At 42.6% G+C, this 19,725-nt stretch overlaps 1 protein-coding gene across 7 annotated transcripts in view; it reads right to left on the bottom strand.

Annotated features, from left to right (window-relative positions):
- The window catches only part of map7d1a (MAP7 domain containing 1a), a 53,696-nt gene extending 36,916 nt beyond the window's left edge, over window positions 1-16,780 (bottom strand). For 4 of the 7 annotated variants that reach the window (XR_013964381.1, XM_080768549.1, XM_080768554.1 and 1 more), the window contains exon 1: window positions 16,415-16,779. Coding sequence is in view for 6 of the 7 variants with exons in the window: in XM_080768549.1 (XP_080624675.1) it covers window positions 16,415-16,481 (67 nt within the window). In the remaining variant the exon portion in view is untranslated. Of the gene's footprint in view, window positions 1-16,414 lie in introns of all 7 variants that reach the window. The other 3 variants (XM_080768552.1, XM_080768553.1, XM_080768551.1) reach the window with 2 other exon arrangements.
- Between the last annotated feature and the right edge of the window lie 2,945 nt (window positions 16,781-19,725).

Raw genomic sequence — 19,725 nt, 5'->3', positions numbered from 1 at the left:
CCTGGACGTCTGTCCAGCAGTTTGGTCCCCTCAGGATAGTGTAGTGTACTCTACGGTATCTTATTTTAAACGATTCCACTTAATCATACCTAGATCTGTTTGTCAATTTATAAAATCCGAACAAAGTCAAGATATACCAATATCGTAATGGAAGGAGGAAAAGAAAAGGGAAATCTCAAACAATCCTTCTTGTCTTTACTACAACTGCAGTGACCCACTGGGATTAGAACACGTAAGGGTCCCAAAGTGGGGAATTGAAGTCATAAAGCAGAGACTGAGCTAGCAGTGACCGTGGGTGACTGGTGGTCACCCAAGCAATCAGTCATGATCTCTATATTGTCAATGACGCACAATGTAAGATCCCCTGGCCTTGAGGCAGCACCATTTTGAATACCAATGATATCTGATGCTCTTGAACATGAATCAGAACTGAAGGAAAAAAGGAGAGGACGGAATCGACAAATGGTTGAGGTTGATGGACCAGAACAGTAAAATGCACAAAATACAAATGAGCAGGAAATGGAATTGATTGAACCCCAATGAAACCATCATGAGATAGAACTTGGCCTTCTCACAGGTGGGCCAAGATTCTCACAGGCGGGTCAGAAGCCTATTTCCACCACTGAATTAAAAAGGAAACCTGAATTGTGGATTGGGACAGAGAGAGTACATCTGGTTCTAGAGACTACACACACTGGCCACAGCGGCCAATTCAGGATCATTCCCGGACTTTCTGGTACACCGACGTGGCTGATACTGGTTATACAGTAGTTCTCTCTGGTCAGTGACCCCTCAAATCAAACAAGACAGGGACACATAAGCATACAGCACTTTAAATACGAAAACCTAGAGCTATTTGCACATGTTCTAAATGCCATCTGTTCAGGAACAAGTCAACGCTACAGGCAAAATCAAAGCAGAGCTGTGAAGACAATTTGATTCGCATTAAAACCAACATGCCGGCCAGGGCCGATGGCCTACCGGTCCGGGCACCTGTTGCAGCCCGACAGCGTGTCGTGGGTTCCAGTCCCAAACCTGACGACCTTTCCTGCGTATCACTTTCTCTCTCTCCCCATTTACTGTCTATCTGTATCTTCTACTGTATACTATCAATGAAGGCAGAAAAAGCCCAAAGAATAACCATTAAAAATAATAATTATTATTATTATTTAGCCAGAAGGGCTCGCTAGGCTATATCAAGGTTAGATGAACATTTTGTATTTGTCTTGCCTCATCTCTTCTCAGTTGGATGAAGTGAGATTTTTGGACATACCCTCACCATCTTTACAATCCATGTTCCTAAGGGGGGCGACTACAAAGTAAACAGCCCACCTGCACAAGACATGACACTCACCATTTGCATTATTCATGGACATTAATCAATCCACAACAAATCCACTCTGATACCACTCACGGTCTACTCAGATACCTCTCTGGGTCAAGTCTCCTGGCATCTACCCTGAACATGGAAAATTACTTTGGCACAGTCCATTAAGGGGCAGTGAACAGTGAAAAAGGATACTGTAGCAATACGGTACATGCAGTCTACAGATACTGCAGACATTATGTGGGCCATTCCTCTGACATGTTAAGCACATACCATTGACATGACACATTGATTCTCTTTGAAAGGAGTAGTTCAGTTCACCCAAAACATTATATTTTGATGACCGGTGGAGACTCAAAGAGTCAAAGACTAAAGACTGTCTCCTATTGACCAATGACCCGGTGATCAAATTATTGGCTTAGGAATGCAACAAAAACAAAAACAAATCCAAGAATTCAAGGCTTTATGGGGTGTGTATTGTAATTGATAGAAAATAAGTAACTTTAAGACTTTAGAAGACTGCACACTTGATCGTACAACTGCTTAATGAATAAACGTTGCTCAGATTGAAACTATCAGACAATAGATAAATCGCCACAATCCGAATGCGAGCCGTTATAATTTCTTAGTATTTAGTCCCTTTCTCTGTCCAACACTTTCTCAGCCTTATGCAACTTATTTGTTTTTGTTATAGGAAAAGCCCCACAGAAACAAGAGCGAGCAGGGAGGGGGCTGGAAATTGGGTCAGAGAGGAGTTTCAGGAATCTGTGGCATGCATTTTTGTGCTTGTTCACTATGTTGACCATCATCACACCGTCAGTGCTGCTCTGCACTCCCTGACCTGGTCGGCCCCTGAATTGACACACTCGTCCCCCCATGGGGCCAACATTCCTTCTCTAGCTGCAGGTGTCAAAGCCAGAAGCACTCCATTGGTCCCACGTGTATAACAAAGACTACTGAAATGACAGATATGTCCAGAACTCAACAGAAATACCTTAGCGAAGGGACCCCTGCCGATGAAAATGCATGCATGCAGCGATTTCAGCCATACGCGAGCACAGTGTGGCAACAGAATGGCAGGTTGGGAATCCACAGGTAATTAGCTCAGACTCAGCACCATTTCTCTGTCAGAGGGAGAAGGCTGTGTGTCATGTTGGTCCAAAGTATTAGCCCATTTGTGAAACTATCAAGAGGGCTGCGATAACTCAAAATGCTAGGAGAGAACACAAGAGCTCTTTGTGTATTCAAACTGCCCTCTCCTTCCAAACCGCACACTCCACTAAATGTGCGTTAATTGGTTACAATTCAGCTGACAACAACATGAGTGAACAGGACAGAGAAGCCGTTTAGAATGGTAAATAACTAAATAATGTAAATAATGCAAAATGTGATGAAACATCAAATTTTTCAAAAGATTGTTTTTGTAGATCACACAGAGCTAGCAAGAAATGCAAGCCTGCTTGTCTGTGATATACTTACTGCCCGAGCTGTGCATGAGTACACACTGAATAGACACTGAATACACTTGAAATATTACACCATTAGGGATGCACAGTATTGAAATTTAGGCCAATATCCAGCTACTGAGTAATTGCATGGTCAAATCGAACAATACTGATATTGTTTCCAGTAGGGTTTACCTTACACCTGTTTTTCACCATCTGATTCATTAGACTTGCTGATGCACAATGCTCAACTAACTTAAAGGAAGGATTTATTTCCAATATGGATGTTATGCATAGAGCCTATTTCGTTTTTCTGCTAAATGGAAGTGTAAATAAAAATGTATGAAAGACAGCCACGAAGATGACATGCAACTTTGTGGATACACCTAGGCCAATCCATGCCTATTTCAGACCACAACATGCTTCTGGTTGGCCTCTGTTTCACCACACCGACGCATCGATAAATCTAGAAATGTTAGTTTAATGAAATGATACGAAAGTTCTACTGAGACCTGGGAACTCAGATCAGTTGTGCTGATCGGCAGAGTCCCTTTATAAGGGCTCCTCCTCCTTCCTTGTCTCACTTGTGCTCTCTGTTCAGGTCACCCATAACCTGGGCACTTGGGCAGCATTCCTTTTCGGGTTTATGATCCGGTCGGTGTCAGTCATCCCGAACTTCCTTTCTCCTCAAACCGATTTTTCTCAATAAAAGCTGCAGGCTACGAGAGATTTTATTGTTATTCTTCCGGTTTGAGGGAAAAGTTCCGGATGATTCATCCTGCCTGATGACTACAAAGCAATACTACAACATGACGTAGTGATATAATCCGTTCCAGACTGGTTCACACAGCAATTTTGTAACACAGACCAGGCTTTCCTCCGAGGTGGAAAGCCTGGGGACGCAAGGTTAGGTGAACTTAGGTCACCCACCATCTCCCCGACACCGATCAAGCAGCAGGCACCACCAGGTTGGCCTTATCTACTCTACGGGGGGTGGGCTCCGGAGTCCATGCCTTCCATCAGGCAGGATCCGATCTGGACGGATCTGATCCATGCATAATTGTATTAATCTATTAAACAAACATATTCGTACTACTTCATTCATGTCTAACATCTGTTTATCATTACATTCATCTATGGTGTTTTCTTTAAAATCGTTGCATTCATCTCATGGTGTGAAGGTCTTAAGTCGAACTTTCTCAACTTTGCCGCTCTACTTTTTTGCTGGTTCCGCCTCCTGAAGCAGGCAGCATTTATGGCGGCGTTCAATCCTCTCCATAGACAAAGCATTGAACCTTGCCGCTTTCTTTTCTACTGGTTTTCTGTATCCACTGAGTGAGAGACTCCAGACAATGATTGAACCACACCTGTGTTTACAACAGCACTCTATGAAGGAACTGTCGAAGCATGACAAAATATTACAGAACTTACACAATGACAGTTTAGTCTTGGTCGAGAAATGCCATAGGAATGTGAAACTAGGAAAACAATACATCCCTCCCTCTGACACAAACACATTACACGAACACAGAGTGCAAAGCAAATGTATGAGTACTGGGTTTAAAATGATCTTGGTCACATGACAGCGTCCAATCACAATGGATTCATCACTGCAACACCCAATGCAATGCCAAGGAAGGTACTAGACGGGATGAAAATATAGGACAAGGCATGGATTATTTATGAAGCTAAGAAAAACTGCACTCTCGATTCGAACACATCCCTGCCAAATGAAGCGGCAACAATCAAGGATTGTCTCTGTTACAGGGCTGCAAATGAATCAAAAGTAATTGGAATCGTGATTTTAGGTTTCACCATTATGTAATTGTGAAAACTAAGTTGGCAATTAATTCAAAAATCTGATTTGGTCAGCTGTTGCATTGTGCCCTCGTCTCCTCAACATTACACAAGGGTTAACCAAGTTCAACCTGGCATCCCTATTATGGGATGCCAGGTGAACATTAAAACAAAAATCGCTAACATTTTAGCAAATTATCGAAAATGTTCATAAATAGCAGATCTTCAAGCTCACAATGTGTCGCTCACAATGTGTCGCTGTGAGCTTATATCGTCTATTTTAAATTAGCCTTACATAATATAAAATATGTATGGCTTAAGCTTTAAGTGGTTATGGTTAATAACCAGATCATTGCATAAAAATCAGTCAGATACCATTGCCATTTACTGGCTCTTTATATAGACTGACTTCCAATAAGTACGGTAAATATATATATCAAAATGCAATGCAGAGAGACAGTATAGTGCCTCAGTAAACTAGGATCCGATCACAGGTAAACCAAGAATAGATTAATCAGTCTAAATAACAAGTCTATCTAGATTACATTTTAACCGTTGCATAGATCATTCTGCATGGCTGGATCAAGTGCTACAATATTCAGCAAAAATAATCGGAATTATAATTTTAGTCATAAAACCTATTCAGTTTGTTATAGATATAAAAGACTTTTGTTAACTTGCAAAAAAAAAAAGATCACTTGGTAAATGGTAACTATGGTAAGCAGGGTGGAAATGCAGTCCACATTCTCTTGTAAAATGTAAAGGAGGCAAACAAGACGCTAGGATGTAGCACAGAGTGCAGGCCATGAAATCAAAAGAGTGGGAAAAGGAAAGGGTGGCACCAAAAAAAGAATAGGGGGGACTTGGGGAAACAGAAAAGAGAATGGATCTGCATCTCATTCTCATTCGGGCCGGGACACTAGCGGGACAGGGAACTAATGAATGACCTCATCGGCAGCTCCCTAACCCCTCACCCATTTGCCCTGCTTCTCTCTCACCCCGGATGGGGTGACGCAAGAGGCAGAGGGGGCCCAGACACACGGGAAGCGCAGTGTAAACAACAACCACTGATTCTGCGCCAAGCCCGCCCATGTGGATGTGCACGCACGTGTGTGACTGGAGCGCTTGCAAAGTTTTTCATGAACAGCTGTTTCCTGTCCGGGCAAAAGAGCAGTGTGATTTTCACAGTGGCCATTGAGAGAAATACTATTAAATTGTGTGTAGTCCCCTGCATAAAAAAACAGACATATCTGGTTACTTTTTAACTGTGGTGGCATGTGTAGCCTGACACCTCGTCTTTGACAAAACAAGTGAAAGTGACACAATGGTCATTGATTTGCATGGCTACAGTTGATCTCATTCTCATAATAAAGAATATTTTTGCATACCAACCATGGGCCTGAAGACAGCATTCCTACGTTGCATACCAATTGGCCAGTGAATAGTAATGTCTCTGTTGGTGACTGCCACAGCTCTCATTCCTGTCACCTGGCCCAGACCTTGGGACAATGCATGGCATTTAGCTGCCGCTTTCCTCCCAAGTGCCGGCGTCCTTCTCAAAGACATCATGGGGATGAAATGCCCTGCATCCTTCTCAAAGACATCATGGGGATGAAATGCCCTGCCTATCTGAAACAGCAGTGATCCCTGGGAGTAGTGTTTGTACCACTGACAAACTAGCAAATACACCAAAGGCTGCGCGCACACACACATTTTTTGTTCTTTAGCTGAATCCACAAATTAATTTCACACACTGTACACACTCCCACACTACATAATGTAGCAGTACAGATATCATAGCTGGACAAGCTGCAGCAATGACCAGCATGCCGAGCTGTTGCCCCTGGCAACCTGTTCCACATCCCCCTTGGGGGTTGGGAGTGACTGTGGTCTAATAATCCTCCCTGGTGGTCAGTAGGGGAGGGTTCGTGTGCCTGGTCCACTGTCACAGCATGGGAGGGTCCAATAAAATGTGGCTATAAAGGAGAATGTACTATTGATAATGGGTTTTGGACAGCCCAAAGTTTTGCTACACTGTCTGTCACCCACTCGAGAGGCATTGATTATATCAGGAACTCCCTGGCTTGAAAGATCAATATCTAATGGATCTTCTCAGTTCTCACACAGGCAATGTTTTCAAGATGTATCTCCATCTCTAATGGATTCTATTGACTAGCCCTATCCTCAGACGGGTCTGTGAAGAGCCCAACCGATGCCAGATTCCTGAGGTCGATACCAACCGAGTCCTGGACCACTGATTACTGATGTTTTTAATGCAATTGTATTAAACAATGCACATCTTATATGAATTTGAAAAACATAGATTTTATTGATGTTTCCACTTGAGAACATTTAACTAGTATATTTTAAAAAATACCCGATGTATAAGCTAAGCTCACACTACGTCGCGTTGTGACTCGTGAACTTAGCTCTAGTTCTGCGAGTGGGAAGAGAATGTGACATGAGGGAAAAGGAAACAGAATTGTGATGAGGTTGATATATGTAGGTCTCATGTACAAATTAGATATGATTCGATATCCATTTCATTGAAAATCTCAGCAAGCCCCCCCACACACCTCTGTATATCTCCTGCGCAACAGTGATCATTTCCCCCTTTCCATTCCGAGGATACATACATGGAGACCGTTGTCGTTTGTGTGTGTGTGTGTGTGTGTGTGTGTGTGTGTATGTGTATGTGTATGTGTATGTGTGTGTGTGTGTGTGTGTGTGTGTGTGTGTGTGTGTGTGTGTGTGTGTGTGCGCACGCTACATGAGGTTGCTTAATTCCAGTGTACACTGTACAGTAGTCATTTTCAGAACCATTGCTTTGAGCAAACATCAGCTCTCAGTACCAATCTTGTGAACATTCACCATGCCATTAAGTCCAACAGCCCTCATTATACTTGGTTGTGCACTGCAACATGTGAGCTTGTAGATTGGCTATTTTCTGTGTGCAATACTAAGCATAAAACACCCCTACGTGTTTAGGTTCTGAATGTCTTCACCCCACATTTAGGTGTAATCTTTTCTGCTGGCTTGAGATCCAATTGTATGTTCCACAAGAACACAACTAACCACAAGGTTAGGCAAATGTTTAATTTCAAACTCCTTTGCAACACCTGACAACAACAGAAACAACAGGAGGAAATCTAGCATCTATTAAATGTGAAATAATGGCTTGATCCTTAAATACCCATATGTCTGCATATCTCCATTTTACACCTTCAGACTAGCATTCAGAGGTGCGACACGACATCACATACAAAATGCCAATCAGAGCCTCACTAAATAAATGATGAAATATGCAGGGACGTTGATTGGATCTACCGAGTCTGCCATAAGCCAAAACCATTGCCCATCCCGCCAACAAAGGAGTCACTGGCTTGTTTTGGTGGTGGCGTGTTTTGCGTGCATACCCTTGGAACATCTACAGTATATTCTGGAGACTCAAATGTATGCATAATTTATTGGATATGGACGAAATGTCCTGTAAAGCTCATTTAGCGATAACGGAGAAACATGGATAAATATTATTAACCTGTACATTTATTGACCAGAGAAGATTGTTCTGAGAATTTATGTGGACAGGCCCTTTAACCACAAGAGTTGTCAAAATGCTATTGGATATAGATGGACTCTTTTGCAAGGAGAGCACTGGCTGGCAGGTCAAGGTGTGAACGAAACTGTGCCCTTAGCTGAACGGGGTCTATGTCTAATATTAGCAAATGAGTCGTGACCGAGTTTTGCAGGAGGACCAGACTGGGGATATTTACAGACTCAGTGGAGGTGGCAGGAAGCAGTCACGGTGTTGTAAGCAAGAGTTCCCTGTTCCCTCCCTGTGTCCTTACTGCCATGGCGTCCCAGGCAGAAAGGGCACCACAGTCGTTTGGTAATGAAATTAGGGCACACCACTACAGCATGAGCCCTCAGCCCAGGAGGGCTAAAAGAAAGACAACTAGAAAAAGTGCCCCTCGGGGCACAGGTCTCCACCAGGGCAGGTCAGGTTGTGGTCTCCTGATGGCGCTATAATAGGCCAATGTGAAAAGGGTGACATTTCTTCTTAAGCCTTGGATGGCAATTGATTTGAGGCATTTTGTTACAAAAATGTGTTTTGCGAAAATCCACCTGTTGTTGGCAATATAACAGGCCAATGTGAAAATGGGGATATATTCCTCAGCCTAGTAGGAAAGTCTGTGAAAGATTTCACATAAATTACATTCATGATTTGAGGCTTTTGGTTAAAACGGGCCAATCCTGGCTGCAAACTTTGAAAGCCAATGTTAGCCAATTAGGATGGAATATGAAATATCAGACAGATCCATCTTGAACACATGACTATAGAGATAGTGTGTAATGATTTGCGGGATTTTTGGATCTGGAGGAGTAATATAAAAAAGTGTTTTTCAAAAGTCAGCCACCTGGTGGCGCTATAACAGGCCGTTCTGGAAATTTTGGGGCAGAGGTTCATCTTGGCATCTAGGGAGTGTGTGTGCATCGACCGGGTTAACAGTCCCGGAGATTAGCTGTACACAGACGGACGGACGGACGGATGGACGGACACAAAACATACTCTCTCCCCATGCCATCGGCCTGGTGGAAACAATCAAGGGCATACAGGTCAAGCCAAGGCAGAGTTGAAGCTTTCTAAATGAATGTTATAAGGGGTCTCATACTCCCATGTTTTGAAAGTGAAGGGTGATTTGTGAGACAGCTTGTGGCTTTGCTATATACTGTATTTAGTCAGATTTTCACCACCCCATTGCATTTCAACTCCTGTGCAGCCCTGACAAGATGTTCCACCAACCTTTGTCGAAGGACAAAAATACAGATTTGCTCAGACACATATGACGTAAATTCTCCATTCATTGTCAATAGGAAGTTTGTGTAAGATGGAAATTTACACTAAGCTGAATAATAGAGGGGCTAGCGACCCTCAAAAACAAATAGCAACACATTCACATAGTGTTCAACTGCAGCTATTGAACCAGGGAAATTACTGCAGACAGACTGCTTTTGAGTGCTCGTTGGGACAGGCTTTTCCCACTATTTGTATTTCCAGAGTACTGGAGACGGAGACTGGAGAGCATCCTCTGTTTCCCTAGTGAGAGATAAGTGATTTACAGCAGCTGGGTACTGTTGACGTCATCCTCACTCCTAGCACGGCTTCCAATAGCCCACAACAGTTCTGAGGCCAAACAAGTCTGTGCCACGCAACACTTCTGTTCTGTGACAGAGTTGTGTGAATGATTACGATTTTTGTGTCCACCGCAGTGGAGTGGACCGTCAGTCCGTCACCTTGAATCACGACTAAGGACGTGATTATCATGTCCACACAACAGCATATTACTAATGGCATTTGGGCTACAGCTACACAAGTCAACAGTATCAGCATGCAGGATGAGATCTAATGCAGTATGCAGTATGCACAATATATTGCCAAAGTTGTAGCCTCGGTTTTTATTTCCAGGGAGGAAAAAAAAGGTCTGGGACCGAGTCCACTTCAATTCGGCATAGAGTAGCGCAAACGTTGATCACTCTCTGCTGATTTCTTATCGTCTGCACCTTTGTTAAATTGACGCACACACGTGTACACACACACTCCTCTTTCTCTCTGTTGCTCTAATTAATGCCATAGAAAGCATAGGTGGACGCCAGGCTACCAAAGTTGTGAATAGACAATGGTCTGTATTGATACCGGTACTGTCCTTTAATCTCTTCCACTGAGAGGAAGATAAGAGTACAAAAATAAACACTCTCCCTGGCCCATACATATGAGCATTGTCCACACACACCCACACACATACTGTATACAGGCACAGCACAAGGCCCCCCTATGCCACAATAAAGTATTCCCACTCATTGTTACTACCGCAAGACCACTGCAGTCTCAACACCATAGTCTAGTCTTCAAACAGCACAGCGTTGCTGGCATGACTTCTGTCACTTGTGTGAATTGACTTATAGCTTTCCCACTTTTATTTCCTGTCCAACTCACTTCCCACGATATAAATGTTCTGCATGTGGGCTTTGAACATCTGAACATCTCTGAACATGAGGCAAATGAGAATCATCCCATTTCATTAGCATGAGCTAATAATTAAACAACAGTCACAAAATACAAGCATCTGTAGTATAGTAGCTTCATCTGCAGTCTGCACACTATAATTACATTTTGAAAAAGGGGGTGGCAAAGTATTAATATCTCCAGTTACAGTATTGCTATTTAGGCCTATTCTAATGTTTTTTGGAGGATTTGGGAATTGTCTAATAATCCCTTTGGTCAAGCATGCAATTCCCAAATTCTTCTAAAAGGATTAACATGCTTAAAGGTCCGCTGACACGCCCCGAAATTAATATGGGTGGTACAACACATCACGTGGTCTGACTGAAAACAGTTTGAAACAGTTTGAAACGGGGCTACGGCGCTAGCAACAAGTGGCTATAGGTCAGGCTAGCGTTTTTGACGGTACATTTAGCGTCATATTGGCTATAAATGTAATTGAAAAAAATATTTTTTCGCCAGAAATGCTTAGTTTGAATGCAATTGAGGTTGGCGTGGGTTTTTTTAGGGGAACTGCAGCACAAGCGCAAATTTTGGACTCTAGTCCCATGTTCCTCCGGTCGCCAACACCCCTGTCTGCCCGCTCTGAGACCTCTCAGCCCCGCAGCGCGACAGTCGCGACTACGGACGGTCTGCTGTTGTCTGGCCGCTGTGAGAGCAGCCCCGCAGCGCGACTACTGTTCTTTTCCCCTCTCAGCCGCAGGCTGACATGTACACCCTCGCTCTCACTCTGTAATACCGTAGTTAGTTACCACAACATTGTTCAAGTGAACTATAGTGTGTTTATGTTTGTATTCATTGTAATAATAAATATCGCTATGCCGAGGCATAGTCTTGCGGACGAGATCATGAGCCTCTACGGGGGACTGGGCATGTGTGTACACACACACACACACACACACACACACACACACACACACACATGCAATGGCACGGAATCTGCCTCGTCGTCTTTAGCTCTCTTCCCCGCTGTCATGCACGGCTAAAAGTTGTGTGTGTGTGTGTGTGTGTGTGTGCGTACACACATGCCCAGTTCAATGCGGGGACCTGACCAGAGACTATACGTCCGTCCGTCCGTCCGTCCATCCGTGTGTGTGCAGCCTGCATCTGAGACGGGCTAGACTGTATGTTGTCATGCGGAGCGACGCGGCGATAAATAAAATAATCATAGCGATATTGATTATTACAATGAACAAGCATAAACACACAGTTCACCTGAACAATGTTGCGAAAAAATAATTTTTTTAATGAGACTTTCACCCAGTATTCAAGCTAAATGTGACACCAAAATAGTAGCATAAGTTGCTATGCTACCACGGCCACCAAGCCCGGCGAGCCCGCATAGAAGTCGTTGGGGAAAGCCCCTCGCCACTCTGACGTCAGAATCATGATAGCATTGTTTGATAGCAGTTCTTAGCTCCCGAGGGGCGTGTCAGCGGGCCTTTAAGGCATGTAGCCTAGATGTAGGAGGTATTCTCTCTGCATCATGTGTAGTAATGTAATGAATATAAATAATACTATTCACTGTGCCAAAAGAAAATCAACCTGAACATTGAGGGGAAATGATTGATTTTATTTCTAAATAATCACTTTCCTGCCTCACTCTTTCTTCAGTACATTTGCAGTGAAATTAATTTTGCACTTGTAAATGTACCTATTTTGTACTGCTGCAAGCTCAGCCCAAGTGTACATTTCTGGGGCAGCTGCTTTGATCTTGAAAGCAGGCATGGGAATACTGTATTTAAATTCAGCCTACATATTTCATGCCGAACCCAATAAGCCTTGAATCACACCATAGATGGATAATATAATACATGCTACACAAAACATTGTTTTCTACAGCCGAGTAGACAACTGTGCCTGTAATAAGCCAATTAATCGAGGAGGACTCTGAGTTTCTGCCCACTACCAATTTGTAAAGACACCATGCAACTTTGTCCCCCAAAAAAGGGGTACACCGGTGCACATCTCCAACAATTATGCGAGAGCTCCAGGGGCTCAAGAGTAGCTGGCTGATCCCATTCACTGCATGCTTGGCAGTCTGGGCTGGTGGTTTCTCCCTGTGTTACTAAATAGAAGACGACCCGTCAGTCTGCTTAAGCTCTTAAATGCTCAATGTGTCTATGCCTGCACAAGCCAGGGTGAAGCAGCTTGCATTGGCTTACTAAAGACACTTAGGCCGCATAAAGAAGAAAATGATGATTTCAATTAATATAATGACTTTAATAGCTTACTGCCATTAAGAAGAATAAACAGTCAGGTAAGAATTCTGTTGCTTCAAAAAAGCTTATGGTATTCAACAAAGTAAGATGTGTTTTGAAGCATAGCTTCACTACAAGACAAGAGGCTAATGAAACACTGAAGATGGAGCAATGCAAGTGACATTTACTCAAGACAATATGTATAGACCAAACCCATGCATGTGTAAACACTGTACCTTACCAACTGTCACATTAACCAGTCACCTGTCATATTCACTTGTATTCATCCTGTTCAGGTCACACTGAAAAAATCTTGAGAAGGGGAATAGCCTATACAGCTAGGTCCATGGTGTTAATTTAATGCTGATTGTAAATGTAATGCTGATTGTACAAATTGTACAAAGTCCTTTCACTGTGTAACATATAGCCAAATTGGCTATATGGTACACAGTGAAAGGACTTTGTACAATTTGTACAATCAGCAATCAGCATTAAGCCAATATGTTCCATTGCATCTGTGCATCCTTCATTTTAGACAGATTACCTTACCAACTATATTTCACTGAGAGTTTGCCAGACAAATGGCCATCCATACAGGCAAAATTATACTTTGTTCATCCGAGAGGGCTGGCCTCAGATTATCAGGTTAACAGAGCAGATGAAAGAGTAGAGTCCCGACAGCAAGGACACACACAGGATGAGTAGCGGAACGGAGAGCTCAGAGAGGAGAATGCCTGAATGCAAATTTAAAGAAAAGGAGGATTAGAACATGGTCTTCAAAAGTCCTGACGGGGCAGAATTCCACAATGCCCAGCCAGACTTTCTTCAGCTCCACTCTAAGGGCCTCTGGTTCGACAAGGACAGATCCAACCAAACTGTTACAGTAGTAGTGTACAGTAGCTCTATGTGATCCAGAACCACAGAAAAGTACAATGGTGAGGTAGGTGCTTATGTGTTTTGAAATGGAAGAAATTATTAAAATCGGGGGACCGCTGGCCGAGCGGTTAAGGCGCATACCACATATAGTAGGCTCTAAAGCCTGACAGTGTGTTGTGGGTTTGATTTCCGAGCCCGACTACCTTTGCTGCGTGTCACCCCTCTCTATACTCTGTAGTCTGTACTATCAATAAAAAGGCACAAAACTGACAAAAGCCCCAAAATATATTTTTTTTTTTAAAGAAAAAAATTAATTTGAAATGTAGTTTTACATTTAAACATGCAAACTAGGTAGTAGAAAAAAGGAGAGAAGGATTCCAGAGCAGGAGCAAGGCCTGACAGGGGTCTAACAGTATGTCCTGTCCCTTGACCGATTTTAGATTCAAAAGTTTGCATGCCTGCCTACACTCAACATCATGCTACAGTAAACTGTGAGATATTACCACAGAGAGAATTCTGAGGCCCTAGTGCCAATATTTCACGATATAGCACAACAGTTTCATAACTTTAATTTGTAATATAATATGCATGAGAAAGCAAAGAGAATTAAAACTTGCTTTTTACCTGTGAAGTTTCTGCCTTATGTGGACTACCTTCTTCTCATGTCCGTTGTGCTGCTACTTTGTGTGCCTTATCTAGACTAACCTGTATACCTGCTAGCTGCTGCTATGATGGTTGGTGGCCTAACAGATAAGGTAAATAAGGTGTGCATTTGGGAGATTATATAATTAATATTGACAGTCACATCTAACTTATAACTCTCACACTTACAAATCTCGTATTTCAGCACTTCAGCAGACATGGACGCCAAGGAGGGACACAATAGGAAAGTAGGAAATGGGCCATAAAGTAAGTTCCTTTGCAGTTGTTAACTGCAGAGCTATAAAGCCTTCACTTCACATGACATCTTTTCTGTAATTTTGTTCAGAGACATACAGTAAAGAAAAGAAAGACCTGCATGTAATGGCACAGTGACATCAACATAGACAATAATGTCACTCAACATGCTCATGTTATGCAACAGAGATTGAGTGTGGCATCCTTTGTCGAGGTCTGGTTGCAACATCTTTTTTTTATTATTATTTTTAGCACTGGTTACCACCATGTCATCATAGTCAGCTGTAAGTGACAGACATACTTCAAACAAGACAAACAGATTCCTTAGAATAGTTCTTCTGTCATTAGTCATAGACCATGAGATTGATGACACCTGGCTCCTAGACCCATGACCATGACAGTGTGTACACACACACACACACACACACACACACAGTGTGCTTCATACAGTAGAGAGCAGATTTAAGTCAGTCTCAGTGAACAATGTTCCCATAACTATAGGGTTGGAAGGAGCTCTGTTGTCCTCCCCTTTGACATGGAGCCAGCAGCCCACCCCTAAACCCCCTGTCAGCAGGAAGGAAGTTTTCTGTTGTCCCCAAGAGAGGACATCACATTGCGTGTGACCGTCGCGTTGCCGTCCTTCTATTTCCAGTACCGGACAGTGTATCAATGAACAATGGTAGGGAGGCATAGATGTTCAAACATGTCCGTCTAGCAGAGCAGCTTACCGTACATTATTCTCACAGAGACGATCTCTTTAAAATTATCATACGTAAATTCCTTTTTCTCTATGGGGACCATCTCTTCAAAATTATCATAAATAAGAAAATGTCTCCTATAGTCCTATGGAGACCATCCCTACTAAAATATCATGGATTTCATCATTTCAATGAGCACTGCAGGCTTAAAATCATCATTGGGTTCCAAGATGAAGAATTGAAGATGCTAGTATGATCAATCACACATGCAGTTTGCAAATGCATGTGAATTTCCCTTGATGCATGCCCAGTTGTGAGCGTCTCGTTTCACTGCCACTGGTGCATCTCTGCACCAGTTTCAAGAAGCCAATGGCACCTGTGGCTATAGGAAAATCAGTCTGCATTTGGGAAACGGGTTTGGGGTGAATCATTATCATGCATCAGTCGTTTGACGCATGTACAGTCCGTCGTTCAGGAAACCGCTGGTGTGAATGAATGCATAGCGTTAGTCATCATAGGTTAACCATGACGAGGGGGATGGGATCAATCAGATTACCTCACCTAGCGATGTGTGTTTTATCACCATGCTAATGGTTCAGTAAATGATTCTCCGAGACAAATGAGAACCGTGTAGTAGGCAACAATAAGCACTAATCAACGTAATAATTGTCAATGGCATTGTCATGCTAAGGCTGCAAATATTGACAAGTCGTCTTTGTCATGTGGATTAAAATTTGACCCAGTGGATGATGAAAGAGCTTATGGACAACATCTGGTAACGTCTACGACTGCTTCTATGGAACAATATATCGCACTTCTTCAATGATCTATCTATTCGTGTTTTGGCTAAACTCAAATCAGCTTCTAAACCCGAAATGGTCATATTTTGCCCAATGTGGAAAAAAACTTGGATTGCAACATTGCTTATGAAACCCATCCACTAAATTTGAATTACTAGAGATAGTAATTATGTTAAATGGTTGCATTTTGCAACGCTTACATGAAAAAAGGTCATAAGTTTACACTAAAGACAGCGACTCGAACAATAACTTGTAAAAAACGACAGGTCTTCAAGTAATGCTGGTTGTAAATCAATTGATCAAAAGACTTACATGTTGCTTCGGGTCCAGCCTTGTCTTCCACGCCAGTACCGATGATATCCTTATTATTGCTTTCCATTGTTGCTCATTCAATCATGCGGTTCTGCTGGGCGACAGTCCTCTCATTCCTCAGGCAGGAGGGGAAAACTTCTCGTTCCTCCGCTCGCTGACCTGCCCCAAACGCACCACCCGTCCCACTGCAAAGTCACCGTGGAGTGGACTTCTACAAAAATCGACGACAAAAAAAAAAGACAATTTAAACAACCAGTACTACTAGTGAACGAACCCGCCCGTTGTTGCGTCAATTCCTCAAAGAAGTCGGGAGAATGGTGTGAGAGGGAATTTGGGGAATCGTGGGGGAGGAGTGACTGTGAGTGACTGAGTGGATGAACTTACACTCCGGCACACACAACAGCTGATGCTGAACGCCTGCATCGTCGTCGCGCGCCCGAAAATAGCCGATCTACAAGCTCACACGGAGCCACTCTTGCGGTGCTGTGTGAGCTTGTAGATCGGCTGTTTCCGGAGCGCGGCACCGGGCGGCGCGCAACGCTCACGTATGGTCCCTCGCCGGCCTCTGAATCGGACTGTACCATTACAGGGCACGGGGGTGTTGTTACTGTTATTGTGGACTATCCTCTCTCTGATCATAATATTTATGTTTCATGTGGCGGTGTCATGTGTAGCCGTTACATCCCGTCAGGCTGTATATTTGACAGCAGCTCACAGCTACATGAAAAATGTATAAAATATGAAGTATTAATATTCACCCACCCAATAAAATAACCACATAATTCACCATTTGGTCCATTCGCCTTGAAAAATACAATGCTCATTTCACAGTTCACACGAGTGTAGTCTAAAGTTTTTGACTAGACACTAGTAGACAGACAGACAGTCACAGACAGACAGACAGACAGACAGACAGACAGATGCAATAAAGAAACCCTAACCTTGGACAATGCATCATCTCTTTTAGATATTTTTAGATTTTGGCTTTTTTTTTATAGATTTTTACAGTATTATGACAGCAAAGGGGGATATAGATGGGGGGGAAGACATGGGCCCAGCATCATCTCTTTTAATTAGGAATAGGATTATCATCAAAATGTCTAAACACACATGGCTGCTCATAGGACTAAAAGGTGTGCAGGATGGTGGTACACTGGTACTGGTACCTACTACTTATGGCCTATGACACCTCTGTGTTTTTTTTATTAAGTTGAGGCACACTTAAATTGAACAATTGCCTTGGGTAAATAATGATCTGAATGATCTGCATGTAATTGCAAGCTATATAGAAAACTACTGTATATGTGGTTTCATGTCAGCCTGTTTTCACCTGTGTTTCAGCATTGGTTTCACTGATGTACCAGATTGTACTAAATTAACTATATAAATGTTTATAGAGTTGGGATAAAGTTATTATTCCAAATGTCATGAAGTGATTTACAAGGATTCGATGTAAAAGAAGGAAGAAGAAATGGAGAGATACACACAGCAAAGTTGTTCATTTAACCATTTGTAAATCCATTTGTACAAACCTGGGAGTTAAATTAACACTGCATTGGTTGTACTTGTATAGATTTGAGTGTGTCACAAATAAAATGTATTATTATACTTAAAGTTACATAATATTTGAACTGCAAGTGATATACCATCTACCACCTGTGGATCTCCGACAGCATCTGCTAGGAGGAGAGGGGGTGGGGGCTAATCGGCACGCTTGAGAAGGGACATCCCGTCCCCCCAAAAAGACCCCAGTTGGGTTCTTTTGTGCAGCTGTTGAGTCCTGTTAGCAAAAACCCCAAGAGCCACCTGTCACTGCAACTGGAATGGAAAAGTGGTGGCTGAAGAACATGGGGGTTGGGGACCCCTCAAGAGAGAGAGAGAGAGTGTGTGTGTGTGTGTGTGTGTGTGTGTGTGTGTGTGTGTGTGTGTGTGTGTGTGTGTGTGTGTGTGTGTGTGTGTGTCTGAGAGGGGATAGGAGGGAGGGAGGTAGGTTGGAGCAGTTGATTGCATGTGAATACAAAAGCTGAGAATTAGTTTATTATTGACAGAATTTTAGATTTATTATTATTTACCATTAACCACAAAATGTATTTTTGACAAGAAGGTTTTAAAACAATAATGATCATTTTGGGCATATTATACATTCTGACATGATTTAATTATTCTATTCTGCACAGTATAGGCCTATAAACAAACAGATCAGAAAGGGTAGTGGGATTTGAGAAATACAGAATATTGTGAAATTATGAGGAGAGTAACATTGCATTCGTTGTTCAAGATCTTGCAATCTCTGGTTGAAACTTAAATAAACTATCTTTCCCAAAAAATATCTCACATTAATAATGTAATATTATTCATCACATCTCAGCCATTATTTGTCCTGGGTGAGGATGTGATAAAGGAATTGAGAGGTTAATAACTATGGTCATGCATCATAATTGGTCAGATGCCGTATCAGCCCTCTAGGGATAAGACAGTAAGTGACCAATCAGTGTAAACTAAGGCTGTATTATTCCTAACGCACTGAACCCACCAAAATAAAAAAGCGTCCCCACATATTTATTATACGCATGCAGGCTTAAACCTGGTCCAAACCAGGCCATGTGGTCATCCTTGCTCCTATATGTATTTTTCAATGCCGCAAGGAAAAACCTTTTTGTGTGCGTGAGTGTAGCATCCGTGCAATCAGCACAAGCTCAAGTGTCGCAGTCAGGCTTGCATGCAGGTGTTTTTCACGGCGAGGAAGGCCTGTGGGAGTGTGGGCCGAAACACTCATAGCCTATGTTCTGCTGCTGGGGGTGAACTGCATGCAGGTGTCTCACATAAAAATAGCAGGCCTACAAGCTTACCACACATCATGCCGTGACGTGTTGTGGGCTTGTAGGTCAGCTATTTACAGTGTGCGACACGCATCATACAATTAGCTCTGGAATGACAACCCCCCCACCTTACTTATAACCTGAATATACTGTAAGTTTGAGGTTTACCTGTTATCCTATTTGCTTTGTAGAAGTTAATTGTTTTCTTGGCACTTGGTACCTCTGGTTAAGAGCAACCGCTAAATGCCTAAATTGTATAAACATTGACGACACTTGGCTGCCAAGCACGGTTGCTGCAGGTGGTTTATTAAAATTCACAGCTGTGGAGACTGGCTGTTTATATGGATGCTTCTATGATGAAGGAACCAAAACAGAAAACAGTGACCTTTGACAGTTCAAAGAATGGCTGCACAGTCAACTCATCGCAGAGGAAAAAAAAGGTTCATTCACAGGAGCAGTTCCAAGTTGATGGTAATATTAAACTGCTTATTC

Source organism: Protomyctophum bolini (genome assembly GCF_963924005.1).
Source record: "Protomyctophum bolini genome assembly, chromosome: 7".
NCBI lineage: Eukaryota > Metazoa > Chordata > Actinopteri > Myctophiformes > Myctophidae > Protomyctophum > Protomyctophum bolini.
Note: the sequence above shows the minus strand (reverse complement) of the source record. Positions and strands in the feature narration are given on the sequence as shown.